Source organism: Pongo pygmaeus, chromosome 9 (assembly GCF_028885625.2).
Source record: "Pongo pygmaeus isolate AG05252 chromosome 9, NHGRI_mPonPyg2-v2.0_pri, whole genome shotgun sequence".
In the NCBI taxonomy this organism is placed as follows: domain Eukaryota; kingdom Metazoa; phylum Chordata; class Mammalia; order Primates; family Hominidae; genus Pongo; species Pongo pygmaeus.
Window position 1 is genome coordinate 96,520,805 of NC_072382.2, and position 23,291 is coordinate 96,544,095.

General features: G+C 40.1%; 1 protein-coding gene across 2 annotated transcripts; it reads left to right on the top strand.

Moving 5' to 3' along the window:
• Window positions 1-12,994: 12,994 nt before the first annotated feature.
• On the top strand, window positions 12,995-19,201 carry LOC129008280 (serine/arginine-rich splicing factor 8). Of its 2 annotated transcripts, none has more exons than XM_054440294.2 (2): window positions 12,995-16,584; window positions 16,681-19,201. In XM_054440294.2, exon 1 carries the CDS (start codon window positions 15,258-15,260, stop codon window positions 16,104-16,106), a length of 849 nt encoding a protein of 282 aa, XP_054296269.1. In that variant the 5' UTR covers window positions 12,995-15,257; the 3' UTR covers window positions 16,107-16,584; window positions 16,681-19,201. The 2 variants fall into 2 exon arrangements, with proteins under 2 accessions (XP_054296269.1, XP_054296271.1); XM_054440296.2 differs by having other exon boundaries at window positions 12,995-16,213.
• The last annotated feature ends 4,090 nt before the right edge of the window (window positions 19,202-23,291 follow it).

Consider the following 23,291-nt stretch of genomic DNA (forward strand, 5'->3'; position numbering starts at 1 on the left):
TATTAAATTTGCTATCTCTAGTGTGTATCTGCAAAGAAAAAAATCCTTAATACATGTTTTTAATATTAGACTTATATAAAAGATGTGTTGAAAAAAGTGATGAAGAAAAGTGATTGAGATAAAGGAATGGCAAAAGTATACCTAGGAAAGAACAAACATAAAAGTAGAGTCACAGATCTTAATATCAGTCTAAGCTGAGTGAAGACCAAAGGTACATAGAAGGCTTCTCTTCAATGTAAAAGGCTAAATTTCACAATGAAATTGCAGCAGTCATGAATATTGAAGTAAGTTTGGTAAAGTATGACTTATATAAAACAGAAAGAGACTCATTCAACACAGGCACATTGAAGTCACTGACATGGTTTAAATCTCATGTGGAACTGTAATCCCCAGTGTTGGATTTAGGGCCTGGTGGGAGATGATTAGATCATGGGGGCAGTTTCTCATGAACTGTTTTGCACCATCACCCTGGTGTTGTTCTCCCATTAGAATTCTCACAAGATCTCATTGCTTAAAAGTCTGTAGCATGGCTGGGGGTGGTGGCTCATGTCTGTAATCCCAGCACTTTGGGAGGCTGAGGAGGGCGGATCTCCTGAGGTCAGGAGTTTTATACTGGCTTGGCCAACATGGTGAAAACCCATCTCTACTAAAAATACAAAAATTAGCTGGGCATGGCGGTGGGCACCTGTAATCCCAGCTACTTGGGATGCTGAGGTGGGAGAATCGCTTGGACCTGGAAGGTGGAGGTTGCAGTGAGCCGAGATCATGCCACTGCACTCCAGCCTGGGCGACAGAGTGAGACTCCACCTCAAAATAAATAAACAAACAAATAAATAAATAAATAAATAAAGTGTGTAGCACCTCCCCACCATCTTTCTTCTTTCTGCTCCAGACATATAAGATGTGCCTGCTTCTCCTTCACCTTTTGCCATGATTGTAAATTTCCTGAAGCCTCTCCAGAAGCAGAAGCTTCTATGTTTTCTGTATAGCCTTCAGTACCATCACCCAAATAAAACTCTGTTCTACATAAATTACCCAGTCTCAAGTATTTTTCTTATAGCAATGAGAGAACGAACTAATACAGCAAATTGGTACCAGGAATAGGTAATTGTTACAAAGATTTCCGAAAATGTAGAGGTGGCTTTGGAATTGGGTAATCAGCAGAGGTTGGAAGAGTGTGGAGGGCCTAGAAGACTATAGGAGGTTGAGGGAAAGTTTGGAACTTCCTAGACACTTGTTATATTGTTGTGACCAAAATCATGATAGTGATATGGAAAATGAATTCCAGTGTGAGTAGGTCTCAGATTGAGAAGAAGAATTTATTGAGACTGGAGCAAATTTTACTTCTGTTATGTGTTAGCCAAGAGGTTGGCTGCACTGTGCCCCTTTCTAAGGACCTGTGGAACTTTGAACTGGAGAGTGATGATTTAGGGTATCTGGCAGAAGCCATTTTTAAGCAGCAAAGAGTTTAAGATCTGGCCTGTCTGCTTCTAACAGCCTAGGCTCACATTCATCAACAAAGAAATGACCTAAAAGTGGAACTTATATCCAGTTCCAGTGAAGCAGAGTACAAAAGGGCAGCAAAATGTAAAAGTTTAAGAAATTTGCAGCCTGGCCATGTAGCAGAAGAGAAAAGCACATTTTTAGGGGAGGAATTCAAGCTGGCTGCAGAAATTTATATCACTAAAAGGAAGGCAAGTATTAATAGCCAAAATATTAACCAAAACATCTTGAAGGCATATCAGAGACCTTCGTGGCAATGCTTCCCATCATAAGCCTGGAGGTCTAGGAGGACAGAATGGTTTTGTGGCCCATGCTTAGAGCCCTGCTGTCCTGTACAGCCTGTGGACACTGCTGCCTGCATCCCAGTTGCTCCAGCTCTAGCTGTGGCTCCAGGGGCCCAGGTAGAGCTCAGACCATTGCTTCAGAGTGTGCAAGCCATAAACCTTGGAGGCTTCCACGTGGTGTTAAGTCCAAGGGTGCACAGAATGCTAGAATTGAGGGTTGAGAGCTTCTGCTTAGATTTCAGAGGATGTATGGAAAAGCCTGCATGTGCAGGCAGCAGTCTGCTGCAGGGGAAATGGTCTCACAGAGAACCTCCACTATAGCGGTACAGAGCAGAAATGTGAGGTTGGAATCCCCACACAGAGTCCCCACTCGGTACTGCCTAGCAGAGTTGTGAGAAAAGGATCACTTTCCTCCAGATCCCTGAATGGTAGACCAACCAGCAGTTTCCACCCTACTTCTGGAAAAGCTGCAGGCACTTAACACGAGCCCATGAGAGCAGCTGCAGGGGCTGAACCCTGCAAAGACACAGGGGCACAGCTACGCAAGTCCTTGGGAGTACACACCATGCACTATTGTGCTCTGGATATGAGACATGGAGTCAAAGGAGCCTATTTTGGAAGTATAAGATTTAATGTCTGCCCTGCTAGGTTTCAGACTTGCTTGGGGTCTCTAGCTTCTTTCTTTTGGCCGATTTCTCCCTTTTGGAACAGGAGTCTTTACCCAATGCCTGTACCCCCACTCTATCTTGGAAGTAACTAACTTGTTTTTGATTTTACAGGCTTATAGTCAGAAGGGATTTGCCTTGTCTCAGATGAGACTTTGGACTTTGGACATTTCAGTTAATGCTGAAATGAGTTAAGACTTTGGGGAACATTTGAGAAGGCACGATTATATGTTGCAATGTGAGAAGGGCATGAGATTTAGGAGGGGGCCAGGGGAGGATTGATATGGTTTGGATCTGTATCCCCACTCAAATCTCACGTAGAATTGAAATCCTCAGTTTTGCAGGTGGGCTCTGGTGGGAGGTGATTGGCTCGTAGTGGTGGTTTCTCATGAATGGTTTAGCACAATCCCCCTAGTGCTGTTCTTGTGATAGAGTTCTCACAAGATCTGCTTGTTTAAAAGTGTGTAGCACCTCCCCCCTCTCTCTCTTCCTCCTGCTCCCACCATGAAAGATGTGCCTACTTCCCCTTTGCCTTCCATCATGATTGTAGGTTTCCTGGGGCCTCCCCCAAACCAGACACTGCTATGCTTCCTGTACAGTCCGCAGACCTGTGAGCCAATTAAACCTCTTTTCTTTATAAACTACCTGGGTATATTCTTTATAGCAAAGTGAGAATGAACTAATATAGCCACCTTATTCATCCAAGCCAGAAAAAAGAGAGAAACCTAAGGATATGAAAAACTTAGACAACATTAACAATAAGGTAGAAATGACAAACCAGATGATAGAAAATACTTCCTCTCTTCAGGTGCTGTTGACAGCTGTTGTGATACCTCTGGTTCTTCTTAGTTTAAAATAAATTAAACAAGAGACATACAGCAAAAGAAGAATGGCATAGAGTAATTTATTGTGAAAGAAAAATAATACTTTGAAAGTTAAGTGCAGAATAGACTGTACACACTGAGAGGGAAGGAATTCAGGGTGGGCTGCTTGTTAGGGTGAGACAGCATTGATTATCGCTGGAGAAACCCCCATTATGGGAGTTTTACATGGTTATTCATAAGGAGGTGGTAACAGGTGTTACTAGTAAGCAGGTTCTGATGGTCTTCTGTACATGTACAGTAGCGGTCCATGCTTATTCATACATCCCATGTCTCATTAGCATCTCAAATCTCCACCCATGGGTGTGTTTTTTACTATTTTAATGAGCAAAAGATCAGTTTGAGGACAGGTAAAATCAAAATGTGCATGCTCTCTAGAAGGGAAAGTCCCTACTAAAGATAACTGTGCTTGAGTGAGCTCAGTTACAGTATGAATGCTAAGGCTTATTGCATTGGCTCTACGGTCACCACGGTCACTGCATCCCAAGTATATGTCAGGTCCTTGACAACCTATCCTGTCAAAGAATCAATCACAAAATTTGACAATATATCAGTGTGAATAGAAAATATCAATATCTTCTTTAAACAAAATGAAAAAAATTCAAACATTCTCAATTATCATGCAATAAAATTTGAAATATTTTTGAAAGGCAGAAAGTGTACAGGTCCTTTTCCTGGTAGGTTAAATTTTTTTTATTGAATGGATCTCAGATTTGAGGGAAGCACAAATCATAAAAGCCAAATTTCCACAAAACAATAAATATCTATTAAGAATATGAACTGTGGAGCAAGATAGCCTGATTTTGAATTCCAGCTTCTCTTACCAGCTAGTGTGACCTTGAAAATTACTTAATGACTCAGTTTCCTCAATGTAAAATGGAGATAGCACCTACCTCATGTGTTTAGTTGACAGTTCTATGAGTGAATATAGTAATTTGTTAATGCCAATGCCTGGAATACAATAAGCATTTACTGGAGTGTTTTTAAATTCAAAACTTAATAACATACAAAAAGGAATATATGAGATTCATTTAGAATAGTGCTGAGGAAAATTTGCAGCCTTAATTATTTTCTTCATCACATTCAAATAATAAAATTAACTGGATTAAGCTTCTGATTTACAAGTTAGGAAAAGATCAATTATATGAAAGTAGCAAGAAGGAATTGATACGCATATACACAGAAAATGAGTCGGAATAACTGTAAAATAATCAACATAAAGCTCCAATGATATGGATTTTTTAAGAAAACTTACTACATAGAAAGTTTAAGACATAAATTTCTGTGTATGAAATACAGAAAGATGGCGGAAGATCTGACTCTTTAAAAATGCCAAGGATTAGACAATTTCACAGAGGAATTGTGTGAAAATTTTATTTCAAGTATACATAGGCCTTTAAAATGAGAAAAAATTCAAGCTTTAAAATAAGCACATCATTGACAGAAAATCCTGATGAATTGCAGAATGAGAGAAAATGATGGACAAAACTTATTGATGAACATCAATGTAAAAATTTTAACTTAAATATTAGCTAAGAGAATCTAAGTAAATTAAAAGAATGTCATACAATGACTACATGGGGTTTATTGCAGGAAGGCAGTGATGGTTTAAACAAGGAAATCTAGGAATATAACTTATCCTGTAAATACAACCAGGAGAAAAGTTATATGATCGTGTTTATAGATGTTGATAGGCATTTGATATAATTCAACAGCCTTGTTTTACACACACCCACAAGGAAGCAATGAATCCTTCCTTAAAACAAAATTCAAAAATTCTCTATCTACTACTTAGCTATTTTAGACCCAAGCCAGCATTTTCCTTAATGTGAGGTATTTGAGGCATTTCAGTCAATAATTTATGGAATTAGTGCTGTTAACCACTGCAAAAATTTTTTAGAGCTATAATTAATGGAAGGGAAGAGACAAAATTTATTTTGTTGTAGTTGTAGTTGATAAGGCTGAATGCAGGGAAAACTCAAGGAGGGGGCTAAATATCTAAATGGCTTCCCTATGGGCACCATGCTGACTTCAGCCATGGCTTCAATTTCAAGGAGGCCATGAATTTTGCCACCATGTGATAAGCAAAGTGGCCTCAGTGCAGTGGTGAGGAAGCCATTGTGATCTTTTCCCTGGACGCTGTCATGGGCATCCTGTAACCCAAGTGCTATGAGCTGTGGAAACCCAGGCAAGAGGGATTAGTTGCAGACCCCATGGAATCCAGGGCACAGGCCAGCCTGGAGATGCCCACCTCGTGGAAGATCCAAGTGCCTGAGAGGGCTCTCTGGACTGAGGCACCACCTGTGTCACCAGGGCCATGACCCACTCAGCCTGTGACCTCCAGCTGTGGTGCCTGTTGCCTCACATTTCTGTGCCCGGTGTTCCTGTGGCAAATTTAGCCTGCAGTGATGCTTCCTAGCCCAGGACCTTAGCTTGGACCCACTGCCCACCCTGGCTTTGTCAACCTTGGTCTGAACCTTTCAACTGGTAGATGTGGTTGCGGTCCTTATCCTTTGTAACTGGGGGTTCAGAAGCCAATCCTCCAGGCTCCATCTGGCCAGGGGGTGCCTTTTGGTGGTCACAGACTGCACACCTCCAGGCCCTGAACCTAAGCCCCTGCCCACAGATGCAGCTTTGATGGATAGGCCTGTACCACTAAGCCCAGGATCCAGCATCCTGCCAAGGATTCTGGGTGCTGCTGGGGCCCCGCCCCTGTGCCCATGGTCAGCTTTTATACCCCACTGCTCTGCTCTGTGGGGGCTTCTTGACATTGATCACATCTACAACTCAGAATATTTGGCAAATTTTCAGGCCACTAAAATTGCAGTGCCTCCTAGTGCTTAGCTCCTGTGGTGAGGCCCCGGGCACTGCTGAGTCCAAGGTGGTTACCAAATTCACTATACTTTCTTCATCCTCTCAGACACTGTAATATTTTGAGACTTCTACTTCTGCATCACCAGCTGAGATTTCATCCACTGGACTTGAGTATCTCTGAGAACGAGGTCTTCTTGGGTTTGCCGAGAGCTCATCTACCCCATTGTCCCAAACTCTGGACCAACTACAGAGGCTGCTGAACTTCTGAAGAATTTGGAGTGTGGTTCCCCTTCAATCTTCTTCCCTTATCTCTCCCTCCCTCCCTCAACTCTCCCCTTCTTGCAAAACTAGGCTTTTATGGCCAATTAGGTCAATAGAGTCAGAAAAAAAAGCATCATATTTCTAAGTCATTGAGATATTTAAAATGTGATATCGCCAGTATTTGTTCACAAATATATTAAAGGTCACTAACATGTAAAATCTGACTTTCTTTCTAATCTTGTAATTTCAAAAACATTGCAGGAAGAGGTTATTCTCCATGCATTTTTCTTCACAGTTATTTGAGAACATTTCAGGCAACACTTATGAGTATTTTATGGGCTGGTTACATTTTGTGGTGGTGAGTGAGCTCAGGGTATGGTTATGAGGTTCTGGCTGTCTGGTTGTGTGGGAGTACTGGGTTGCAGTTATGCTTTGAGGATAGCTTGGTAGGACCAGCCAGGCACTCAGCCAAATAGCAGGACCCAAGTTGCTGGGAAAGATGAGCAGCCCTAGGATAAAAGTGCCATGATCTGACTCTCTTCTCTCCCAGGCTCCAAGCTGTGTGCATATTTCACACTGGTAATTCATTGACTCAGCCCAATAAATAAACCCCCAAATAAGTGGATAAGACAGTTTCAGTCAGGAATGTGTGTTGTGTAGGAACTAAAGCAGGACTGGACAACAGGGCAGAATGGGCAGAGGCTGGCCAAGCCGCTGGTCCAGGAAGGCTTCAGAGAACAGGAGACCTTCTGGGGCCCCAACTGAGAAAAATAAGAAGGTCCATACTGGGATTTTCCACTTACAGGGAACTGTAAGTGCAATAGGCCTAATATAGAACTTGGTGAGTTTGTTTTTCCAGCGATACGATAGAGGCTTATTTATATCTGGGGCACACAGAAGGAGAAGAGGCAGAGATCAGACCACTTAGGCCCTGTGACTCATGTTAATTGCATTATTGGGTATTCTATCAACTTGAATTGAGAAGGCACTGCAAGTGTAAAACAGCAGTGAAGATGTGATTTATACATTTAAACAATCAGTTTAGTTGCTCTGTGGAGAATGTGCCAGAAGGAGAAAGAGTTAGACCATCTAAAAGTGAGACTGACAGTTGCTTAGACTCAATTGTTCATATTGCAAATGCACAGAAGTGGACAAATTCAAAACTTATTTTCGAAATTGAAAGTGACAGTTTTGGATGTAGAAGGAAACATTCAGAGAAGCAAGCCACCCCTCCCGTTAGTACTACTCTTGCTTAACTGCCCTTACAGAATGTTATTAAGGCTCCAAAGTTGAAGCACCAGGCAATTGGAGGGCCAAAGTAAAAAACAATTGGTGCTTGCCTGAACTTCTCAATAAAGAACAGAAAAACACAAATTTTCTTGCCTATCTCACTCATTCAGACAACTTTGTCATTCCTAATGTAATAAGAGATGGAAGTTTATTCTTTATAAAATTCAAGCTGAGAGGCTGAACGCAGAGTCTCCAGGCACACAGGAAGATGGAGTGAGTTGCCTGGCTGAAAAGGGGCTAAAGCTAATACTGAGATGGTGGAACCACAAGATGAAAGCATACTGGATTCACTGGAAGGGAGAAGCCCTAGAGAACTGCTGGACCTACAGTACATCTTGTGTGACCAAGGAATCAATTTTTATGTGATAGGAAAAAGCCTCATTGGCCCTGGAATGCAGGAGGCAGACAGCCTTCAGCTGCAGAGAGCTGCCTTACCCAAGGCCATGTCTCTTCTGAGTGTAGCCCACATCCGATGACTGCTCAGTGTTGGAGCATAAAGCTTGGCCATCTCTGCTGAACTCAGGACAATCCTGAGGCCATTTGAGCTCCAGAGTCCCCGCAGGATCGGCTGACTATCTTTGGGCATAAACCACAGATGAACTTTTCTCTGTGCTCAAACTTGCTTCCTATCCCTCCCTTAGTCAGATACGGATCCCAAGGGCACTTTAAAGATCTTGGTGCTGAAGTCTTAGAGTCTGCTCTGTAGTGGACCTGACCTGCAATTGTACTTTAGGTTTCTTTGTGTTTCAAAAGCATAATTTCCTTGAGAGAATAAAGATTGGTCCCCCTGCTGAGAAATTATAATCCTTCTTTGCATGGTTATTTAGGGATGTGAGGAGATAGTAATGGCCACGAGATAGAATCTCAGCTTCCAATGTATGGAACTATTGTTGTGACCCCCATTGAAAACATGCCACTTCGAACACCAGAAGTCACAAGGATAAGAAGCAAACATCTGACCTTTGGCATGATGGATCAGTCCCAGTTTTACACCTGGATTTACTAGAACCATGCACTCTGGCTCTGAAAGAAACAGTTCCATTTCCAGAGCAACTGACTCTCACATGCATTGCTACTGGGAATGTACCATCATACAGCCCCTTTGAAAAACCGTTTGTCAATGTTCTATAAGCTTAAGCACTCATCAATCCATAGCAGTTCTCCTCCTAAATACCTACACATTTTATAAGAATCATGAACTGTGGATAATTCATATATCTCTGAATATATAAGTAGAAAAACTCATAGCTTATTAAAACTTGTAGCTTATTGAGTATTATTCAGCAACAAAAAGGAATGTATTGCTGGTACATGCAAGAGGAATAGCTGGATCTTACAAACATCAGATTTGGAAAAGAAGCCAGATCCAAAGTGAAAACCTAGTGTATATTTTCATTCATACTCTTTGCAAATATAGACAAAAGTAAGCTCTGGTCATCGAGTTTAGAACACGATTGCCTCTGGTGGGAAGCAGGGATTGACTGGAAAGCTCCTGGCATGAGAGAATGTGATGGGGCCATGGGAATGTTCTACATCTCCTTTTGGGTGATGATTACATGGGTGTATATGATTGTTAAAAGTCACTGACGTGGAGACCTACGGTGTATGCATTTTTATTGCATGTATTTTAAACTGGAGAAAACTGAACAGGAGACAAGACAGGAGCAGCTGGAAAAGTGGGAACCATCTTAAGAAACACTGGAAAGCTGAATGCTAGGCTGGCAGGGAGAAAACCTGGAGGGCAATGGAATCCCCAGTGCAGAACCAAAAGGAATCAAGATTTTGTGACACCAGGTACCTCCAGAGTTGGAAGTAAAAGTGAGGCTAAACACAGAGATTTTGATAAAAATCTGTTGGAGACTTTTCTTTAGTTCCTTGGGTCAGCTCCATCAAGTTAGCATCTGGATGACTACTTCCACCAACGACTTCCACTCATCTTTCAGTGGAAAATGAGATTTTCTTGCTCCTATATTCCAGGTGAGAATTGGAGGTTGCTAAAATGAGGTGATGAAGTTGGATTGTGGACATAAAAGTGCAGGAAAGAAAGGGATTCTGACAATTTCTGGAGATGGTAACTTGGCTCACGTTCCAACTTGGAATGTGAGAACTGAATTTCTGCTTGTTATCTTCAGCAGCATCACAATCTTATCCTAGGCAGATAGATGCCCTGGAATGGCTATCATTAAAAAAAATCTTGGATAGTAAAAGAAAAGAAACACAAACACACAAATAATTTGTAGAAAATATTGCTCCTATTGTCCTCCTGTTTCTATTCAGCTACTTTCATAAATATTTTACATTCTCTTGCCAAATAAGAGCAAGCAATAGTACAGCTAAACTTGTTTCTAAATTAGTTTTCTGGAAAGTTCAGGGAGTTAGGGGTGGCTGTGGAGGGCTTCTTCAAGCAATTGCAATTAGAATTCTATGTTACTTCATCTGACAATCTCAATTTGGGTCACTCTTCTTTATAAAATTTGCCCATATCTAGCTGTTTGCCCTGTCCAATATAAGCTTTTGCTATTCTGTACTGTTTTGTTTTGGAAAATCAAGGAACATTGATAATGAAAATTATCTAAGAGCAAGTGTAGAGCCATCTTTGTCCTCTCCCGTGACCTCTGTTCCTTCATTTCTGAGGAATAACAATTATGAGTTCGATGCATATTCTTCATGTTTATAGTCAGAAGTCTACAGAGCCAAGATGATATGTCAGGTTTGGTTTTATTAACTTCTCTTCCTCTTGATACCTATTTAAAAACTCAATATTACAAGGCCTAAACAGATTGCTACGTATGTAGATCCTAGTGACTCCCACAAAGTCAATAGACCTGTGTAATTTTTTATTTTATTCATTCCCCTGCTGATGGACATGTAGATTATTTCCACATCTTTGTTATTTCAAACAACACTTTCTTGAATAGCTGCGTGCAAAGAACTAGAATTCCTTGGTTATACTGATATTTGTTTTCAACTATTCTAAGAATAGCTAGGTCAGTCTACAATTTCTATCTCCATTAGCAGTGGGACAGTTCTGGTTTCCCCATATCTTGGCCCATTTTTACACTGTCAGATCATTTCACTTTTTCTAATTTAAATTGAGAAAAAATGTCTCATTGCATTTTCTCAATTACTAGTGATCTTTTACATCTCATATTTATTGGCCATTTGGATTTCCTTTTTTTTTTGAGTTGCCTTTTCTAAGGCTTCGATCCCTTCTTTTGGGTTGACTCATTGTTTTTATTGATCTGTGGAAGTTTTCAGGATACTTATTCATTGTCTATTTTACATATGACAAAACTGTTCTTCCAGCCTGTATCTTGTCTCAATTTTTTATGTCATCATTACACTGGAATGAGTTAAATATGTCAGAAATTTTCATCGTGGTTTGTGCTTTTGGCTCTTCTTTAAGATAATTTTCCCACCTTGAATTCATAAACACATTTTTCAGTATATTCTCAAATAGCCCTAAAGTTCTCTTTTATACAGTCTTTAATCCATCACTAATTTCTTCTTCTAAGTAGTGCAAGGTAGAGCTCTATTTTATTTTTCCCCCCAATATCAATATCCCTTATTGAATTGTCAATTGCTTTTCATGGGATAATAAAGCCACCTTTATTATATACAGACTCCCACATATACAGTTGAGCCTTGAACAAATGAAGTGCATGGCTCCACTTATACAGGGATTTTTTTTTCCACAACCGTATTGGTAAATTTTTTGGAGATTTAGAACAATTTGAAAAAACTCCCAGCTGTATCTTATACTCTAGAAATACTGAAAAATATAAGAAAAAATTAGGTGTCATGAATGCATAAAATATTTATAGATATTAGTGTATTTTAACATGTGCTACCATAAAATATGTACAATCCTGTTACAAAAAGTTAAAATTTATCAGAATTTACACACACACACAGACCATACATAATGCCATTTGAAGTTGAGATAAATGTAAACAAATGTAAAGATATAGTATTAAATCATAACTGCATAAAATTAACTATAGTAATACTGTATTATTGTAAGAATTTTGTAGCCTCTTCCTTTTGCCATTGCAGTGAGCTCGTGTTGTGAGTATCCTCTTAAAACGCTGCAGGACGCTAATCATCTCTGTCTGAGCAATTTTTTTCTCTCTGGTAAATTGTCTATCACAGTAAAAAGTGATCTCTTGAGTATCATGTTTAGGACAATATCCTAAAGCTTGAATAATACTATGGGGCCCATAGGAAGTGCCACTAGTGATGCTGGAAATGTTCCCAAGAAGCAGAGAAAAGTCATGACAGTATAAGAAAATGTTGAATTGCTTGATGTGTAGTGTACATTGAGGTCTGCAGTGAGGTTGCCAGCCATTTCAGACAGGCTATTCATCTTGTAAACGGTTAAGGTATCCATAAATATAGTACAGTATAGTAAATACATTTTCTCCTCCTTATGATTTTCTTAAAAACATTTTCTTTTCTCTAGTTTTCTTTACTGTAAGAATACAGTATTTAGTACATGTCACATACAAAATCTGTGTTAATCAACCGTTGATATCTGTAAGACTTCCAATCAACAGTAGGCTCTTAGTAGTTCAGTTTTGGGAGGAGTCAAAAGTATTTAAGGAGTTTCAACTGCACAGGGGTTCAGCACCCTGAACCCCCTCATTGTTCCAGGGTCAACTGTACATGTATCTGTGTCTGGTCTCAGTATCTGTGCTTAGAGGTACTGTTGATATCAGCTCAAATATTACAGTTTGATAAAGGAGAAGTTTTTTTTGTTTTAAGGCATCATTTTGGGGGTTGTCATTTAAATATTTGACTCTAACAGTGCTAGACTTTAACAGTGCTAGTTCTACTGCCTTGGACAAGTGACTTAATGTCTCCATGACTCAGTTCTGTCATCTGAAAATTAGAGGTAAGATTTTTCTTATAGGTTATAAGAATTAAATGATTTATTGTACAAAGAGTAAATTGAATAGTGTTTGCCATGTTATAGTCACCATGTATGTTAGCTATTTTAAATAATATTTTACTATTGGAAATAAAGAGGGATTTCTGTTCATCAAAAGATATGAAAAAAAGAGAGAAATGACAAACCAAGGAGTGTGAACCGATACTGTATTACTCATATCCAGCAAAGAGCTGATATCCATTATATACAAAGAGTTAGTGCAGAGAACACCAACCCAATAGAAAAATGGACAAAATACATAATAGGCAGCTTATGAGTGAGAATATCCAAATGGCCAATGAACATGAAAAAATTACTCACTTTCATTTGCAGTTAGGGAAATGAATTTTTTTTTTTTTTAAGTTTTAAGTGACAAAATCTCACTGTGTCACCCCAGGCTGTTGTGTGGGGATGAAATCATAGGTAAAACAATCTTAATGCCCTCACCTAACTGGCTAAAACTAAAAAGTCTCATATTCACCAAAGGTTTGCAAAAGTGAAGAGCACTGAGCACCCTCATACACAGCTATCCTGTGTGTAAATTGATAAAAACTGTTGAAAAACAATCATGCATGGTAAAGTTTGAATTCACATACAGTTGTCCCTTGATATTCTGCAGGTGGATGGGGTTTGGTCCTTAGTAACCTCTGAGGATTCTGAGGAGTTTCAAGTCCATATATAAAATGGCTTGGTATGCGCATGTAACCTATACATATCTTCCAATATACTTTAAGTCATCTCTAGATAACTTACATTATGATGAAAATGCTATGTAAATAATTGTTTACCATATTATGTTCTATTTATTTTTATTATTATTTTTTAATAATTTCTACTCACAGTTGGCTGAATTCACTGATGCTGAAGCCAGAGGTTACAGTGGGCTGCCTGTATTTTATGGCAAGGGATCCATTCATACCTAAGAGGACACATGAGCTCCAGTATACATGTCCATGCGTGTTCTGAGCAACACTGTAAGAGGCCAAAAGTGGAAACAACCCAAGTGCCCATCAACAGCACAAACATTTATACCATTGAATGCCTTATGGCAAGGTAACAGGATCAAGTACAGCTACACGGAACACATAGATGAGGGAAATAAAACACAAAATACATTAAAATATAAAAAGGACAATTCTATGTATATAAGGTTACATAACATTTTCAAAATCAGCAACATTTTAATTAATTTAATTAATTTAGAATTCTCCTGCAGAGGGGTTTTCTCTCTTCTCTCTAATGTGTTAATTTATTTAATCATTTATTTACAACAGCACAGATTAATATTTATTTTATATTTTGGAATACGATATAGTAGTATTTTACTTTGTTCCTTAAATTGTTCAAGATTTGGCCATTGGGAGCTGTTTTATTGGTTTTTGTACCCCTCTAAAATTACCCCATCAATGCTTTTGTTTGTTTTCTATTTATCACATCCTTATTTTCCAGCACTCCAAGATGCTCTAGGCCCTTTCTGTGTATTTCCTTTCCAGATCTAGAAACTGTATTTCTTCATCAATATTGCTAGATTGTTTTTTCTTTAAAAGTGTTAGATTTGTTTTATTAATCATCTTTTTAAAAAAACATATTGTCCCTTTTACTTCTATTTTTATTTTAATGTTTAATTTTTTGTTTTGGTTTTGTTTTACTAATTGCTTGACTTCAACATAAAAAATAAGTTTTAGAATGTGGTTATTAATTTTCAAGTAAATATGATTGGATTCAGGTTTTTTATTTTTAACCTTCAATATTATTTCACTGAGGTCCAGATGTGCTCAATTTAGTGACCTATTAAATTTTAATTGACATTTATTTTGTAGTCTTGTATTGGGAAATTCTTGTGAGTGTTTTCTACGTATTTTTCGTTGTTGCAGGTTATATGATCAAAATTGTTGTTTGTTGTGCAAACTATTATAGCATTACCAGTTTTGTTCTCTGCACTATTGATTTCTGAGAAAACGGTGTTACGGGGAAAAAGAAACTTCCATCATCAGTGCAGATTTTTCAGTTTTACCTTATAACTCTCAGTCTTGGCTATGTGTCACTGTTATGTGTTTAGGTGCGTTAAGTTCATCACTGTAATGTTTTCCTAGTGAATTTTCTTTTCAATAACTATAAAATGTGCTCCTTTGATCCTATCGATACACTGGATATTAATATTGCTACCCTAGGTTCTTTTGTTTAATATTTGTCTGGATTGCCTGTTCCCATAAATTGACCTTTAATCAGTTAGCTTTGTTCTTAAGAGTGGTTTAAAATGTAGAATAATAGGGAGGGGCATGGGAGGGTGGGACGTCTAATGTAAATCCAGCCCAGTGATTACATTAGCTGGGCGCTGATTAGGTTAGGATGTTGCCCAGGTACAAGGCCAGGATCTTCGGGACCTGGCTTCATTTGGAGTTCAGCTACCAAAAGGAAACCTTCCTCTGGGTCCTGGAGTATTTGGCCTGAAATCGGGAATTTGGAAGTTGCTGCTCCAGGGCGCTCCCTGCGGAGCTCGGCCGCCCGCCTCTCCGCCCGGCCTTTCCCGGCGTCCCCACGCGGGGCGCAACCGCGAGAAAGGAACGCAGGTCGCACCGTCAGCGCCCAGAGCAGCGCCAGTTTCCGGGCCCGGGCTGCTCTCGGAGCCATGAGCTGCGGCCGCCCCCCTCCCGACGTGGACGGCATGATCACCCTCAAGGTGGACAACCTGACCTACCGCACCTCTCCCGACAGCTTGAGGCGCGTGTTCGAGAAGTACGGGCGCGTGGGCGACGTGTACATCCCGCGGGAGCCCCACACCAAGGCGCCCCGGGGCTTCGCCTTCGTCCGCTTTCACGACCGGCGCGACGCCCAAGACGCCGAGGCCGCCATGGACGGGGCGGAGCTGGACGGACGCGAGCTGCGGGTGCAGGTGGCGCGCTATGGCCGCCGGGACCTGCCCCGCAGCCGCCAGGGAGAGCCACGCGGCAGGTCCGGAGGCGGCCGCTACGGACGGCGGAGCCGCAGCTACGGGCGGCGGAGCCGCAGCCCCAGGGGGCGACACCGCAGCCGATCCCGGGGTCCCAGCTGCTCCAGGTCCCGCAGCCGATCTCGCTATAGGGGTTCTCGCTATAGCCGGTCTCCCTACAGCCGATCTCCTTACAGCCGGTCGCACTACAGCCGCTCTCCCTACAGCAGATCTCGCTACAGGGAATCTCGCTACGGCGGATCTCACTACAGCTCATCTGGTTACAGTAACTCTCGCTACAGCCGATATCACAGCAGCCGGTCTCACTCGAAGTCTGGGTCCTCCACTAGCTCTCGCTCTGCATCAACCTCCAAATCGAGCTCTGCGCGACGATCCAAGTCCTCCTCGGTCTCCAGGTCTCGCTCACGGTCCAGGTCTTCATCTATGACCAGGAGTCCTCCCCGGGTATCCAAGAGGAAATCCAAGTCCAGGTCGCGATCCAAGAGGCCTCCCAAGTCTCCTGAACAGGAAGGACAGATGTCCTCTTAAGAAAATGATGCATCAGGAAGCAACGTGATGGAGGACTTGGGGAAAAGGATCACATACTCAGTATATGGAAGCAACGTCCCTGGAAGAAGAGGCTGCCTATTGAAAAGGTTGTGTCACACTTTTCTACCTTTTTACCAGTTTGAAGCTTTGCATCAGGTGACAAAATTCATTCTATGTGCCGTTTTGTTGTTATTCACATTTTCTTGTAACTTAGGTGAACGACCTAAGATTACATTGTTGGGTTTGGATATTTGAGGCAAAAATTTATTTTTATTTCTATAGTGATGACTGTTTTGGTTTGAAATGAACAGATTGGTAACCTAATTCGTGGCCTCCTGACTTAAGGAAACGTGTGCAGCCATTACACACAGCCTAACGCTGTCAAGACATTGCTTCAACATTGCCTTCATTCCTTAAAAACCTACAAAAGGTGGTGTAAATTAATATGGATAATTTTATTTACCTCCAGGTTTAAAAGGTAGTATGATCCAAATTTGTATAAGGATTTTGCATGTGAAAGGACTGGGTTTTTAGCAAACACAGGTCTAATCTCTTTTGTGTTTTTGTGCACCAGGCCCGGCTGCGTAGCAGTTGAGTGATGCTGGTTAGCTATTAAGGTGGCCTGTTGCAGTGCAGAGTGCTGAGCTGCTTCCTGTTTTCTTCTGATTGCTCCTGGGGAAAACACGCCTTGTCCTGAAGAACAAATGGGTGTCCAGTTTATTAAAATGCCTGTCAACTGCACTTCCAATCACCCAGGCCTTGCAGATAAATAATGGAGCATGCAGTGAGCACATCTAGCTGATGATAATCACACCTTTTCCCCCGTCTTTTCTGAAAAATTGTAAATCTGATCATATCAACATGTATGAACTTAAAATATGGAGAATGTTATGGAAGAAATAGTTTATAAGTTTGTTAAGTACTTATAACATGGTGTATCTTTTTGATTATTAATTTTTTACACTAACCATTGTTTCTGTAGTTAAAATTGTTTTCTTGGTGTTATCTTTTCTCAAAATAAAATTAGAAACTTTTGATGGAAAGTAGGTTGTTTTATTTTCTGTATGACTTTTGGATATTTGTACTTTTGAGAAAATTATTAGTACCAAGTGTTTCTCAAAATATAATTTTTTAAAAATCCTTAATAGGCTTTTAGCTATGTGCTTTGTTTTATCACAATGCAGCTTATTTGTAGTTTCTCTTTTTTCCTCATACCTATGGTTTTTTTACTTCTAAAATTATTTTCAAATAATCCATTTTTGGCTTTCATCATTATCCCTACTAGATGTTATGTGTTCTTTTATAATTGTTTCTGCTTATACCTTTACTAGCAAAGGGAAAAATAACAATTTGGTGTCAATGATCTGGTGACAATAGGATTACACTGGAGCCAATTGAATAAATTTATTCTTTCAATCATATGGGTCTCCATTAATATTTTTGACTGAATTATCAATTAAAAATATTTCATTCCCTTTTTGCAGAAACTGCTAAATCCAGAATTCGATTCTTGAATGAACTGGCAAGGTGGCTCTGGTCTGTAGATATACATCCCACATTTTGTTGTTATAACAATTAGTTCATATATAGACTCCAGAATCTAAATTTTATGATAATGACATTTCTTCTGGTCATGACAAATGTAATATTTTACAAATATAAATCTACGTAGAATCCAAAGACAAACCCAGAGCAGTCCTGTCTGAGAAATAAAAAATCAGGACACCCATGGCATCGTAGTAGCCACTCGCGTCCAGCAGGTGGCGAAGGGAGGTGAGCTATATTTATTAAATGGGACGGAGTGGGACGGGGACGGGGCAGCCCTAAGGGCAGGGGAGCACTGTCAATCTCTGGAGGTAGAATGAGACCCAGGCATAGTTGGAGTTTGAAGCTTTGAAGCAAAAATATCTGTAGAACATCTTAAACATGTGACCAAAATATGATGTTAAAATCAGCAGCTCTTTATACGTTAAAAACTTTGAAACCTGTGGCCGGGCATGGTGGCTCGCGCCTGTAATCCCAGCACTTTGGGAGGCCAAGGCAGGTGGATCACATGAGGTCAGGAGTTCAAGAGCAGCCTAACCAACATGGTGAAACCCAGTCTCTAATAAAAATACAAAAATTAGCCGGGCATGGTGGCGCATGCCTATAATCCCAGCTACTCGGAGGCTGAGGCAAGATAATCGCTTGAAACCGGGAGGCAGAGGTTGTGGTGAGCCGAGATCACGCCATTGCACTCCAGCCAGGACAACAAGAGCAAAACTCCATCTCAAAAAAAAAAAAAAAAAAGAAAAGGAAACAAACCAACAACAACTTTGAAACCTAAGAACAATTTTGGACCTGTTGGAGCAGAAATGTGTAGTTGTCATTGAAGGTGTGAACATACCCTACCTCTACTCTACATGTGGAAGACCTGACACACAGAGGACATGAACCCATGAAGAACAGTGATGTGATATGTTTTACATTTTATTAGTACCATGATCTAACCAACTGAGCTAACTGGCCACACCATTTTATCCTTTATAATGATCACTATGAGGGCTGAGTGCAGAATGGAGTGTATGTGGTCAAGAGTGGAAGCTGTGAGCCTATTGCAGTAATCCAGAAAGAAAGGTGACAATTGCTTAGACTTCGGTGGTAGTGTTGGAAATGGACATATTCAGGAAATATATTGATCTTAGATCTAATAAGACACGTAATAGATTAGAAGTAGAGAAATTAATGAAAAAGCAGAATTAAGGATGACTTCTCACTGGCTTGAAATGCTAAACGGATGAGGGTGCTGTTTAGTGAGTTGGGGAAGACTGGGGGTGGTGATGGGTGTAGAAATTGAGAAAGGAAAATCAAGAATTTCCAGAACTTTCAGAGCCATGTTACTTTCCTTGATAGTGGGTCAGTCATCATTTATAAGTGCATTTCTAAAAATATTGCTTAATTTTGTTTTTGAGCTTCGTATAAGTGGAATTTTTTGTGTACTGATTATTTTGCTCAATATTATGTCTTTAAGATTCTCTGTATTGTTGCATGTGGCTGAGTTTATTTTTGATGCTGTGTAGTGTTTTACTAATGAATAAATCATAATTCAGTTTTTACTGTTCTATTGATGGACATCTGGGTTGTTTCCCATTTTAGTTATTCTGAATAAGGAAGCAATGAATATTTTTTATACATATAACCTGATGTACATGTGTATATACATTTCAGGTATCAATCCCAAAAGTGCATTTGCTGGGTTATAGATCAAGTACATATTCAATTTTGTTAGATAATTTTCAACTATTTTCCAAAGTAGTTCTACCAATATATACTATTATCATCAATTGATGAGAATTCTGCTTGCTCCACATCCTCATTAACACTTGTTAATGTCAGACCTTTTAATATTTGCAAATCTGATGGGTATATAGTGGTATTTCATTTGGTTTTAATTTTCTTTACCCTGATTACCAAAAAGTTGTACCTTTTTATTTGTTTGTTTTTTAGCCACTTGGATATCCTCCTTTGTGAAGTGCCTTTTCAATAATTTGTCCACCTTCCTATTGGGTCACCTGTCTTTTCTTAACAATTTAAAGGTATTTTCTATGTATCTGGATCTTATTTGTCTTTATGTCCTATAAATATATTTTCCCATTCTGTGGCTTGTTTTTTAATTCACTTTATGATGTCTTTTGATGAGTTATTTTTACACTAATGTAGCTAAATTCTTCAAACATTTTGTGGTTAGTGTTTTATGTGTCTTGTTTTCTAATTTGAGGTAGTAAAGATAGTTTCATATATTATTTCCTATACTCAGTATAGTATCGTCTTTCAGCATTTAGGACTTTAACACAACTGAAATTGATTTTTGTGCATGTGGTGAGGTAAAAATCTAACATAATTTTTTTCCTACTTGGATATCAATTTTCTAAGCACTATTTATTGAAAACTCCCTATCCAATCTGCCACCTCTACCACATATTAGTATCCATACTGGGTGAGTTTACTTCTGGATTCACTATTTATTTCTATTGAGATATATACATATACATATACATACCGTGTGTGTGTATATATACATGTATACACATACATATACATATATAAAGATGTAGATATCATATATAGAAGATATAAAAGATATATAGTCTCTCTATGATATATAACATATAAATATATATAATTTTATATAAATAGAATAAATTTATAAAGTCTAAAATATATTTTATTTATATTTCATATATTACATATTATGTATACTTATATATAATATATGCATATATATAATGTAATTATATATTATATATAGAGAGAGAGACAGGCAGAGACAGAGACAGAGAGAGACAGAATCTTGCTCTGTTGCCCAGGCTGGAGTGCAGTGGTGTGATCTTGCCTAACTGCAGCCTCGACCTTTTGAGCCCAAGTCATCATCTCACTTCAGCCTCCCAAGTAGCTGGGACTACAGGCACACACCACCACATCCAGCTAACTTTTGTATTTTTTGTGGAGACGAGGTTTTGCCATGTTGCCTAGACTGGTCTTGAATTCCTGAGCTCAAGTGATCTGTCCGCCTTGGCCCCTATTACTATATTTTTTCTATGCCTGCACCTAATACTGTCTTAATTACTTCAGCTTTATAATAAACCTTGGTATCTAATAAAGCAAGTTCTCTCATCTTGTCGTCATCAAGAGTGGCTTAGCTATTCTTTGTGTTCCTCTTCCAGGAGAAGTGGATAACAAGATGAGATACTGAAAGTTCTACCCCTTGAATGGTTTTTCCCTTCTGCAGAATTGCTCAGGGACATACTGTGTAGGTTATAATGCCACCATATCCCACGCTAATGGTTGTAGCCACTTATGCACAGCCATTTGTAACTGAGCTTGATAATTTTTCTTTCTCAATCAATTGCTTACCAGAGAATTCCCTACAAGGCTATATGTGAAGACTGGAAGAGGTTAGCAGTGTGGCAAGAGCAGGCATGCTGGGGAGTGTAAGTCACCTGCTTATGTGATTTAGTTGTGTCTTCAGAACATGTCCCATCTTGGTCATTTCAGTCTTATTTCTGCTTGAGGGCAGAGAGCTGGCAGGTGTGACTCACTTTGTATCTTGTTGGGTCAGTCATCACCCAGCTCATGATGGGAGGCTCAGGTCATATGCTCACCTATGGTCAAGTTTTTTTAATCTCTTCCAGGGCCCAAGAGCAAGTGAAGAGCTTCCAATGGAGAATTGTCATTTGCTCAAGAGGAGAATTATCTGCTAAATACAGCACGGATTTGCTTCAGAAACCCAGAACAGTGGTTCTCGAACAGAAATGTATATTTGAATCCTGTGGGGATCATGTTAAAATGCAGATTTCAATTCAGTGAGTTTGGTCTGGGGCCTGAGATTCTGCATGTTTAATAAAATCCCAGGTATTGTCAGTGCTGCTGGTCATGGACCATTCTTTAAGTAACAAGGATGTAGAAAACTCCATTGTGATTCTCCTGTGGGAACTTGATATGAAACATCAGTGTTTCTCAAAGTGTCGTTCCCCTCCTTGCAACAGCAGAATCAGTATCACCTGGAAACGTGTTAGAAAATTCCAGAATTGGTGAGGCCAATTCTAGGGCCTCACTTCCCAGACCTACCAAATTAGGAACTCTAAGATAGGACCCAGCAATCTGTTTCAACAAGCTCCCCAGGTGATTCTAATATGCACTAAAGTTTGAAAACCACTGTTCTCCATAGGTTGCTGGTTCTCAACCAATTAAATCAGTATCTCTGGAAGTGGGACGTAGGTATCAACACTATTTTTAAGTTCCCAAGCTGGGCATGGTAGCGCATGCCTGTAGTCCTAGCTACTCAGGAGGCTGAGGTGAGAGGATCCCTGGAGTCCAGGAGTTTAAGGCTGCAGTGAGCTATGAGTTTTGGAGAAAATATTCTAAACCATAACAAGGACCTATAATTACCATCTGAGACGGAGTGGAAAATTAATGACATTCAGACAAGAGCTTTATAAGGTACTAAAACTCCGTGTGTGTGTAAGCATGTGAGTATGTGTGTCTATTGACTTCTTCCCTGCAGCAGTAAGGAGTGAAGCCTTTGTTTTCCCTTTGGAGTAGCAAGGAAGGAGGCAGGTAGGGAGATTTTCACTCCCTCTTCCACCAGGATGGAAATTAAAGAATAGGGTGGGTGAACATAGAAAGAGGTGAAGAAGATGGGCCGAGTCCCAGCTGTGTACTACAGAGAAGAAAGGAGACTTGAAGCCTGTTTGGGTCTAGAGGGGTCTGGGGAACTTAGTTACAACAAAGGCTCTGTGCTATTCCTCACTGGGTGCTGGAAAGGAGGTTCAGAGAGGGATTTCTCTTTTCACAGTATAACCAGAACTATGGAATAAGGTTCTGGATGTCGGGGAAAATGTCCACTGTTAGGGTACTGTGTGGGAGAAGCTCCTCCCACCTTCTATTAGGCCTCCTGATGTAAGATGGGCCTCAGGTTAGTGGGTTAGATAATGTCTCTGGGGACTGGAGCCTTGCCGTTGGCCAAAGAAGACAGTCAGTCCCTTAGGTGGTATTCAAAGGGTGGAGAAAACTCTGTTGTAACAACATCTGAGATAAAAAGTTAAAAAGGTTTAAGTAACTGTAGTGGAGGGCCCTATGAAAGCAGTTCATACTGCTGAACTAGATTCTCAGATTGGCTGCCACAAAACAGAAGTGTTGAGATGAAGCTAAAGGCCAGTCCTGAAAGCATGCAGCTTTCTACTCTGAGTTCTCCCACTGCTTTCCCCTCTGTTCGCCTGCATTTCTGCATCTTCCTGCCACTTGAGTCCTCCCATCAGTACATGAAGGGTCAAGAGGCCTGTGCCAAAGTGGTGACTGTGATGAACAAAGATAGATTTCCCTGGGCCCAAGCCATTCCTTATATTGGCACCCAGCTGTGCAGCAAGCTTCCCTGGCATGTCTCCAGAGCTGCCAAGGGTTTCCTTCCTCGCTATCAAAGAGAGGGTGACTCCAGGAACGTGTGCCTTTGTTAGTCCATTACAAATGACCTTGCATCCTTGTTACGAGAAATTTCAGGAAGACAATTACTCTGGATAGTAATAATGATTATCTGTTAATTATTCCTTCCATCACCTCCTCCCTCACAGCCTCTTATTTTTCTTTTAATGGTGAAATAAATAAATGATTATGTGGTTTTATGTTTGCCCTCTCGTCACAAACTCAGCC

Excerpts from the sequence above, each read along its gene's own strand:
- LOC129008280 (XM_054440294.2), top strand. The coding sequence starts at position 15,258 with ATGAGCTGCGGCCGCCCCCCTCCCGACGTGGACGGCATGATCACCCTC.